The sequence below is a fragment of the Gymnoscopelus microlampas genome, assembly GCF_963454915.1.
Source record: "Gymnoscopelus microlampas genome assembly, chromosome: 8".
Classification (NCBI taxonomy): domain Eukaryota; kingdom Metazoa; phylum Chordata; class Actinopteri; order Myctophiformes; family Myctophidae; genus Gymnoscopelus; species Gymnoscopelus microlampas.
Window position 1 is genome coordinate 14,812,866 of NC_139945.1, and position 10,887 is coordinate 14,823,752.

The 10,887-nt window shown below is 46.7% G+C and overlaps 1 protein-coding gene across 2 annotated transcripts in view; it reads right to left on the reverse strand.

Moving 5' to 3' along the window:
- Window positions 1-10,686, reverse strand: part of LOC311050800 (LHFPL tetraspan subfamily member 6 protein) — a 65,270-nt gene extending 54,584 nt beyond the window's left edge. Inside the window, exons 1-2 of one of the 2 annotated variants that reach the window (XM_084064963.1) lie at window positions 10,376-10,686; window positions 8,919-9,503 (exon numbers count right to left, since the gene is read on the reverse strand). In XM_084064963.1, coding sequence (XP_083921089.1) covers window positions 8,919-9,303 — 385 coding nt within the window. In that variant the 5' untranslated portion in view covers window positions 9,304-9,503; window positions 10,376-10,686. Of the gene's footprint in view, window positions 1-8,918; window positions 9,504-10,364 lie in introns of both variants that reach the window. The other variant, XM_084064962.1, reaches the window with a different exon arrangement.
- Between the last annotated feature and the right edge of the window lie 201 nt (window positions 10,687-10,887).

A 10,887-nucleotide genomic window follows, 5' to 3' on the forward strand; every position in this document is an offset into this window, starting at 1 on the left:
TAATTGGCTTTTCAAGCTTAAAAAAACATACCATGTCATTATTGTTTTTACATTATTTTTGTATTATTATTAATGTTATATTATCATTAATATCATAGTGTGCTTTACCAAGTTTTGCCCACAGGTTGGGAATGGCTGCCGTATGGTTTAAGTGGTTAAAATGGACGACTCCGTTCTACAGCTGCCTGGTGACCCTGTCTGTGCTGATTCACAGACAGACGTCTTCTCTGCAACCTTATCTATCATCGGCAGTGTTTGTCTATACGCCCAACTCCTAATTCAATTGCCTTCCTTCCACTGCCACGGGACGATAAGGTGAACGGGTTGGTGGTGGTGGAGTGAAAATCTAATTGAATGACAGCAGTGAGTGCCACCAATCAAAGCCGCGAATGGGAAGGCCAAGATCCGAAATCAACGAAATCAACCGATCAACGCTTATCTTGATGGATTTCTGTCTCACCTACATGGTGTCCGATCAATAAAAATACATAATTTAGTCCCCACTCCTTATATTTCTCACTGTACATTTTTCACATACGTGATGTTTGTCCTCAGCGATGCATTTACCCATCGTAAGTGCTAGGAGCATAGGCCGCTATTAATACAGCGCCTGGGGAGCAGTTTAAGTGTTAAGAGGGACACTTCCCAGGGCTTGGGGGTGAACCAGAGACCTTCTGATTCCCAGACGTCCTTCCAGACAGCCATTAAGCTATGGCTGCCGCAAAGGCATGCGTTTTCAAAGCAGGCGAGTGGCACTCACACCTGATGCAATATGTTTAATTTATACTTAGTATCTCGGGCCGGGGAAAGCCAATATAAAAGCTCACAACTCATCGCCACGCATTGTGAGCTTGTAGATCGACTATTTTTGGCACACAACATTGCTGTGCAGCTAAGTATAAATCAAGCTTCATCGCAACTCTACACCACAGTCTGTTGAACAGGACTGTTGCTCATTTGTTTCCAAAAGGAGTTCAGACATTTGCATGATGACATGCCTCTCAGTTTGACCGCACACTAGACCAACTGGACTTTTAATTTACAAAAGTAAATGGTGTAGAGCCAATTGCCTGGATGGACAGCCAGTGGCCCCCTGGCAGCCAACAAGTCAATCACAGTGTGATTCACTGTGATCGACTCGTCGGCTGCCAGGCAACAACTGACTTCATGTATGCTGAGAGGAATGAAAGGGTATTTATTTTTATACTAAACTTAAACTTAGACAAAGACTTCATAAAAGAAGAAAGTGCGGGCTATCCTTAATGCAGTTATGAAATTCAGTATTTTGCGTTAACTCTCCTAGATTGGTTTGGTAATAGGGATTGTAGATTGACGAGAATCTAAATTTGTGCAGTCGTAAGCAGTTTAAACTGAATTTATCAGCATTCATGTATTAAATGATTCAAACTGGTTGCCCATCAGAGACTAAAAAAACGTAATCGGGAATCAGCATCCCTCTTATCCAATATATTATATATTACTTTCAAGTATGGAACCAGTTGGGAACCAGTGATCTTCTATAGGATAAGGCTGAGGAAACTTAATCCAGGCAGTAGCTGCGGATTCTTTCAGTGAATGCTGAAAATAGCTCGTCCTTCTCCCTAGCATCGTACATGGCCATTTCATTTGCAGATCTCCTGTCTCCATACATCCAGTTCAGATTCTATTTCTTTACCGGCCTGCTACATGACCTACTAGTATGTGACAGTAGCAGAAAAGGAGTATCGACCTCATGCCGCCCCCTCTCTCTAGGAAGATCAGGGCATAATTAGGCCTTAACTGTAGTCTTACAGCCAACGCTGCCTCCAAGACCGTAAAACTGGGTTTGAATACTGAGCAAACTGGTTTATCCCACAGGGATCAGTCCCGATCCATTCAATCCATACTGATTTGATTCTTCAGCAGACTCGGGCCCTCCGCCGCTCTGAGAGACGCACAATAGGCCAAACATTGACTCTCCGTCTTCTTTCCGTTATAATTCAACACAGCAGCGTGGAAAAACAATCGAAAGAAATTGTGTTTTTCTCCTTCCTCCTCTATTCGCTTTTAGAGTAGAAAACTATACTGCATGTGAAAATTTGCCATTTGCAAGGAATTACAAGGAATACCCCACAAAATGCCCCAAAAGCACACTGTTTCTGTTCAAAATGTGAGTCACACCTAACAGTGAAACAATGGCATTACATGTATTAAACCACATAAAAGAGTTCTTAGCCTCTTATCATCACTTCCTGGTATTTAAATGTCACCAAATGAAGTGTTGCCTCAGTTGGACTGTGACCAAAGTCGTTATCACTTCTGACCTCATCTGTAAGTACAGTCTGTAAGTACAGCCCCGGGACACTGGCAATCAAACATGCCCTCAGCAGCGTTGTGTCAGTACCGAGTCACCGGCGATACGCGAGAAGTGGCCACTCGAGTCATCTGCTAGGCATCTGTGTTGACTCCTCCCGTCACCCACACGCACTCACCCGTTTTATGATTGAGAACAAGAACACGGGCCTGGCCTGTCAGCAGAAGTGACAGGACGCTGTGTAATGATTCACCTGGGGGAATGTCTTCTGTGTCCTGGCTCTGTGCGCGCTATAAACCAGGATTGGAAAAACTCAGGCAGTCTAAGTGATCTTACAAGAAAAACAACAAAAAAAGGTATTACATCAGCGCCCCAAAATGCTATTAACTTTCCTTCAACTGACAGGGCTCGTGTTGCTTTAATAGATACATTAATTCCAGGCCCTGCTGGAGACGCCTGGACACGCTTTTTTATTTTTTGGAACAGCTCCTGTTCCGATGTGACAAAAGAGATCCTCGCATGCAGCAGGCCTGCCTGGTAACTATGGCAGGAAAAACAATGACTTAACGGAACAAGAGAGTGAAATATCCCTCCCTGTCTGCCCATTGCTTCCCCAGACTTCCTGTTTGACCAAACTAAATCCCAGCTGAAGCTGCAGCTTTCCGCCCTGTTTTAGTCTTTCTCTTCATCTCTCTCTCTCTCTCTCTCTCTCTCTGTGTCTCTCCCTCACGTTCTGTCTCTTTGAGCCCAGTAGTCCTCAGCCCCCTGGGTCACTGAGCTTCAGCCCAATCAGCTGCTTTTTCAGATGGCCCCCTCGTGCCCAGCCGAAGGGAGGAGGAGGAGATGGTTAACAGAGAGGGTTAAGGAAAGAGAGGGGTGGACATACACACCATGGAATTAGGGGAAAGGTGAAATGTGCCAGAAATAGAGACTTGCGGACCATAACAAGGCCTACAGTAGATGACAGGGGCAGCAACAAGGGGTGGGATGGAAGGATATGGGACGAGAGCAAAGGAGAAACATGAACTGTGTTAATAGAAAATAGACTGTCTTCATGGTCTGTTAACTATACTTTGCTGTTATCTGATTGCATGTACGGCAGTGTGGAAATGTACGCCGAACAGAAATAGCAACCAGACAGGCCCAGTTCTTTTAGCTACAGTGACATCACACACATCATCACACGCGAATAGGGGAAGGGAATCGAAGTCATGTAAGTGTGTTGGAGGTGCAAACAAAGGTGCCTCTTGAGTGGATTTGGCTCCTTTTTGTGGCTCGGGAGCTTGAAAAGAAGAATATTTGGACGTCCCGTCTTCATTTTTTTTAAACACATTGATTGCCAAGATCGCATTGATGCGTTCTTTCATTTTTTGGGGAAAATTCCACACGGGGCGACCTAACACAGCTTTGGAATGATCGATCGTCACTCAGAGAAGTAGAATGTGGATGTGACGTCGTTCCAAAAAAACAGGAAGCCATCCGCTTCCTGTTTGGGATTTTCAGAAAAACAGCTGTAACTCAGTTTATTTTTTTTAAGATGATCAATCAAACTCACAGGTAGAGAGACGGCCAGTTTAGAACCGGAAACATACACAACAACAAAGGTCAAGATGGCAATCTAAACATCATTACATGAGGCTCCTTGTCCGCAGCAAAGTGACCAGTCACCTCGCAACCTAACATACAAGCTTGTGCCATCTTGTTCCTTTTATGCAGTGACTGCATGGCAGGGGAGCTGGCATCGTCCATCACCCCATCATGTCAGCCTGACAGACCAGAGAAGATGGAATACAGATTAAGTGTAAAAGAGGAGCCTGCGACATGATGGAATATTGAGCCGTTGTTTAGAGGTAACTCAACAGGGAGCCGTCATTGACCCGGCACGCGTGGAAGCGGTGGATGTGACAAGACAACATTGTTCGAAGAGGCAGAAACCGTTCCCCGCTGAAGCCCGGCGTTCCGCTTCGATGCATCGCTCATATGGCTCCCATTTTGTTTTGTTGTACCTCTGGAAAATGAGTGCCGCTGATTTGGTAGGAGGGGAGTGGAAGCACACATTCTGGGCCTGGGTCAGGTCCAGCTGGCAAGGAGCTCGCCAAGCCGACACAAGGACAAAGCTCCTGGCTGTGGCGGCGTACTGTATGGCTTTCCAACGGGACAGCACACATTCCTGTGCCAGAGAGCCCCTGGCACCGTTGCGGAAGCCGTGGCATAATGACGGCCCATCTGCAGTTTATCTACACGTCCTCCGTTTATTTCGCTTGTGGCGTTAAACTTTAACTTTCAGCTATGGAGGTACAGTAGCAGACACCAGAAGTCGTAGTTTTTTTATTTTCGCTGGGCCACCAGAGCACATGATCAGCATACAGCGCTCTACTGTACTGTACTGTTAGGTCACTCTAGGGGGATAATAGAGCTACTTACAGCGTTTCTATTTCTGCTTGTAAATTCTCGGAGAGGCCTCCGTGAAAGCCACTATCAACATTCCCACATCGGGAGCTCTGCTAAAACAACTAAGAGCTGGTAAGTGTTTTCTGCGCCAGCACTTGCTCGGCTAGTCTTGACTCCTGTCAAAACCCGAACGCCATTGCAACTGGACTGTGAGTGGACTGTTTGCACTCACACGCTTGCACTGAAGCATATTAAAGAAAGGTTATATGGATAGCCAATGAAATACTTTATTTGTCTGTTATTGCATTCATTTAACCTTATCTGGCGGATGAGGATCTTATTGTATCAAATGTACAAAATACATTTGTTTCATAACCCGTGGTTGGGCGTTGTTTGTGAAATGTTCTGACAAAGTCTAAAGATAAACAACTCCAGTAGGAGGAATACTAACTTCATGGCCAACACAGAATATGGAAACAAGCCATGAACCACTGATGTGCAAGACATTAACCACATGTCCCTATTCTGGGGAAGACATTTGGCAAAGATAGCAGATCTACAAGCCCACAACACCGGCCGGCTATTTTCAAAGATTTGGTGAAGAGGGTAAAAAGGAGAGGACCAAATATAGAGCCCTGGGGGACCCCGGTCAACTAAGTATACAGTGTGGTTAAAGTGGTTAAACGTGTCTAATTGACAGCCTCTCAGTCATATTACTGAACCTAAATTAAAGAGTTGGTGGCACTTTTTACAACACAAACTGAGACCTATCCCAGAGCCCATCTGGTGACCTGGGTCAATCTGCTATTCCTTGACCTCTTGATTTGTAACAATATATGACCCATCTGTTGGTTCAGACTGAGGCAAAAGACCTTTGGGTGTGAATGCGCTCTTTAAAACACTGCTAGACCCCCAACACTGCCGGTGAGTCTCGGAGAGTTCGGGTCATTATAGGTGCCAGGACGGCGGCCGTTAGGCGCTGGCTCGGCATAGACGTCTCAAGAAGCTTTGCACAAAATGTCCTGCAAAGCCCTGTGAAGCTCCCTCGTTTTCATGTCAGACCCAGTGTTGCCAGATTCTGTGAGAGAAACAAGCAACCAGGTCTAGGGAAACCAGCCCAAAAGAAGCGACGATGGGCCACATGAGCAGTGAGCACTTTAACATATACATCAGCTATTTGAAAATAGCAGATCTACAAGCTCACAACGCGTTGTGAGCTTGTAGATCGTCTATTTTCAAATAAAATATTGCGGGGAAATTATAATAAGCAGACCTGGCAACCCTGGTCAGACCCTCGTCTGTTTGGTCTCTCAGGAAGCCCTGCCAATCAGTCAAGCAGAGGTCAGTTAGGCCTTCAGGAAGCCCAGAACCTCCGTCTCTCCCCGTCAGTCAGACCCAAGTTCAGGCCGCTCAGCATACGTGCTCTTTCAGTTCTCGGAATTGCCTTCCGGCACGTTCCATCAAGGGGTCTTATGAGGCACAGAGAGACCGTTTGGTCTATCGCCCTCCGAGTTATGCCCCGGACAGACTGACACGCAGAGATTTGGTCACTTATAGATAGAAGATGGGTGGACAAAGCTCTATAAAAACTGAGAGTCTTAGCTAATCATCTGTCAGTAATACATGTTAATTGCGGGATGTAATTAAATTATCGAGAACAAAAGTCGAGGTGACTCATATCATATGAAGTCCTCAAATTGCAGCTGACATGCAATTCCAATAGAATGTCTTAGGGCATGGATACTGCCTGTCGATGGCCTAGTGGTAAGGATGCTTGTCTTTGTAGCCCTATTGACCCAGCCTATTATCTCATCTATTCCCGCCAATGCTTTCGTCTTCCCCTCTTTGTTCCTCCTATACCTATATGTCTTTATAACAGCGATTCTCAAACATTTTCATGTCAAGAAGGTCCCCCAAATTGAAATGTATTTGGTAGCAGCCCCCCCAATTGAAAAGATGTTGTGCCAGGGACCCCCATAATAGATTTGTCCAAATGTTTCAAAAATAATAGATCTACAAGCTCACAACGCATTGCATCATGTATTTTCAAGTAATGGGAATCCCCTGCGGACGTCACCTTGAGAACCACTGCTCTATAAAAAATTAATAAACAAGATGGAGTGGGCGGGCCACAATAAATATAGTTGCTGTAATGATATGATTTTTGGCGATGGCTTCATCTAACAAGTCTAGCCACCACTGTTAAATCATTCTACCTGTTTTATGGGAATGAGATAAACCGCAAGCAGATCGAGGGCAGCTCTTTCACTGGTGGCAACCCGCTGGCAAAGGCCTCCCTGGGCAAGCCACTCTCGATTAGGGGACAACAATAGGGGTGGACGGGAACACAAAGGAGGAAGACACTCGGGCTCAGACGAATCACAACAGGGATCCTTTTACGTCTGGTAAAGTCCCATCACGCAACGCTGCTGCGCCAACCGAGACTGCATCTCTCCAGTCCCATGAACGGCAGAGAGATGGTGAGTCACATCATCATCATCATCTTTAACGGTTTGGTTTCATCCTCATCATAGGATCATTACTGTTTCTTCTCGGTAATAATCTTTTTTGGTATAACGAGGAGGGAAACACCTGCCTCAGCACCAGTGTGGTCTGCAGATTCACCTCAGAGAAGGTACTTTTCTCTTCTGTTCTCCCGGACGGACCATTCTGTACTATTCCCACCCCAGAATGTGATAGGAATACTCACTCCTATCGCTTGTGTAAAAATGGCAGGGTGGTGTACCACACACACACACACACACACACACTGTCTGCTCCGACAGAGAGTTGCTTTCAATTACCCCTTCCCTCGTCTGCCCTTTCCATCAACAAGTTCAGGTTTCCGAATATCTAAGCAGCGCACCGACCCCCTCCGCCCCCATACTGAAAACAACAAAACAAAGAAGCATGTAGACGCTGTCAGGCAGAAACCTTGTATCTCCATATTTCTTACTTGCTTTGTATTGGTCATCCTTCAACCACATGTGCTATTTTATACTTCAATGTATGACAGTGTCGTGCAGTATAGTGAAAATATCTGATCTACGTACAAGCTGAACGTGTTGCGATGCGGCGCGTTGTGAGCTTGCAGATCTGCTATTTTCTCTTATTTTTAAAAGATTTTTAAACAGGTTTTGCATGTCTGTGCAGTGCACTGTATGCCTGCACTTGTGATGAGGAAAGACACAAGCCTGCAAGGACTGGAGACGGACAGATTTCCTTCTTTTCTAATCCTGTAACCACATACTGTATAGCAAGCAGTTTTGCTGTGAGTCAGAGGGACTACATACACGTGTACAGTTATACAAACCAGCCGGCGTTTACCTGGATCAGTCTGAGAGTGTCATACGACTTTAATATGTATGCACCTGATGTGCCAAGTGGCTAAACCCGTCAGAAGTGGGATAAGACGGGCTGTGATGGCCCTCTGCAGTGGCTTATCCGTCTTTAAACGCCCGGCAGCTCTGACTGTCACATCTGCCTGCAACCTGCTTTTATGTCACTTTGCTTGCCAGAGCCGAGCCGAAAATCGACGGGGATTGTAAATAGCAGAGCGGTGTACCACAGTATGCGAGCAAACGTTTTGGAGTTAATGAGAGGGCTAAAGCACCGCAGCTTCTTAAACTAGGGCAAAGAAAGAAAGAGAGAAACACATGCTGAGCCCCGAGCAGCGCAGCTTGCCTTGGAATCCTTCGTGAAGACCTCACGTCCCGCGAGGACACACACACACACACACACACACACACACACACACTGTGCAAAACCAACAGAACACATGTGCAAACTAGCCGATGCAGTGCATAGAAGTCTGCTCCATTTCCACGTGTAAATAAACAAGAAAATAAAATACAAATACAAGACGTGTACCCAGCCAGGACAGGTCTGGGGGGGGGGGGGGGGGGGGACCTCAGTGCAGTGCACAGAGCTGGTGGGAATGCAGTAATGTATACTAAAATGAGTTTGGAATTACAGTGTTCTTTCATACGCTTCCATTACAACCTCACTAAATACAAGCTTCTTGTGATTGTTCCCTCACCAACACAGCACAGAGGGAAAAAGGCAGGATTACAGGGTGAATGGCCAGAATCGTAGGCGAGGGTTTCACTTTGAAGTTGCGGCTTTTGATTGAAACCAACACAAAGTCGGGGTTAAGGTAAACTCAAGGAGGTCACCAGACAGGTTCAAACGCACACGGTGTGACACAAGAAGAACAGACAGGAAATGGACCCACCTCCGACGAACTGGATGCCACCGGCCACGCGCCCGATGGTGCGGGAGATGAGGTCGGAGATGCAGCAGCCCATGAGGGCGGTGAGGGCCACCAGGAGCAGCAGGCCGCAGCCCACGCCCGTCACCACCGTGCAGATCCTCCACTCCAGACTCGGGATGCCCTGGAAGGAGGCGTAGCGGCCACACTGCTCCAGCATCACCGTGGCCTGCCTCTCCTCGTCCCGTACCGGGTAGGAGCAGCGGCGGAACGTGCCGAAGGACACCGGCTTGTCCATCTGCGTGCCCAGCAGCCAGTAGGGCATGAAGAAGCCCACGCAGGAGGCGGCGGCGCACAGGAGGGACAGCAGGGCCCAGATCACACCGGCGCAGGTCAGGCTAGACGCCATGGTGGTCGAGGACGAGGCCACGGGCGATTATAACGCTGTGTCCGCAGCGGTCACTGGACGGCCCGGGCAGCGGTTGTAGGGATTAGTGGAGTCGGTGCGCTGCAGGTCTCCTCTGTGCTCTGCTGGCCGGAACTGTGTACTGAAGTGAGCACATATAGGACACCATGGGTCCTCTTCACCATGTCAGACACTCCAGCTCCCTGGCAGAGGAAAGAGAATGACAGAGGAAATATCTGGTTTCACTATTATGGGAAATGGTGCAGACAGACAGACAGACAGACAGACCACTGTTTGGGAAGAAATGAAGTCTTTGTTTCTGTTCAAAGAACCTTTGGAAGAGGGTAGCAATAAGCTGACAACAATCCAATAGCCTGTTCTTCATTAATAAGTTGTTATAACTATATAACTGCACATTGCAGTGCCTTATTGAATCAGAAGTCGTTTACACACACACACACACACACACACACACACACACACACACACACACACACACACACACACACACACACACACACACACACGTTGTCTTGATGGCTTGGAATGGTACACTCTATTAAGATAGCCTATATGGCTCTTTCATCTGTAAAGCACGATGTTTGTAGAATAATTGAAGCATATAGAATATACGTTATTATAGACATCACGGAGATAACACCGAAATCAATATCGGGACATGACGGCAATGACGTGCTTGTCATAACGATCCTAGATGTATTTTTTTATCGAGTCTGACTTTTACTTTCGTGTTTCGTATCGGATGTCCAGTGACTGGGGGGGGACCAAGACTATCATAGATAATGCAAATGCCTACATCGATCAAATACATCAATGATAGTCTTGATCCAAGGCTATTAGACTTATTCTGGTTTATTAGGCTACTGAAAATAAGTGGATTTCTCCATGCAAGGTCCGGACCGTCCGGCATACAGAGGCTATACTTTGACTGGAGGAATTATGCGAGTTATTATAACGGCGAGCAAAAAAAAACGCTTGCAGCTTTGAATGCAGATCATACCAAACCAACGATATTTATATGACAACAAACACATCTTACAGACCTCAGACATACCTCAGAAATAAGCAGCAGTGGTTCGGTTTCTTTTTTTATTTTATTCCTGTTCCTGCGACGGTATTTCCATTTGCGGGTCGGACCCGCCAGCTGTGTCTCTTGGTCTCTCAAAGTGAACTTTTCGGTCGGGCGAAAAGAAAAGAAAAAAGCCCAACAATCAGCAGGAAAGGGTCCGTAAATATAGTAGATGATAGAGGAATGAATCCCTGTCTGTCACTGTCTGTCTGTCTGTCTCCACGATGTACTGTTACGGGACGAGATGACAAATGATCTGGTCTGTGGATGTGTCTGTGGCCGCGGAGGAGCGTGTTAGTCTCTGACATTCCTGTTGGAGACTGGAGAGAGAGAGAGAGCGAGAGAGAGAGAGAGAGAGAGAGAGAGAGAGAGAGAGAGACTGCGGGGGCCACGGCTCAGGAGGGGGGCCATCAATCATACACACACACACACACACACACACACACACACACACACACACGCACACACACACGCACGCACGCACGCACGCAGGCACG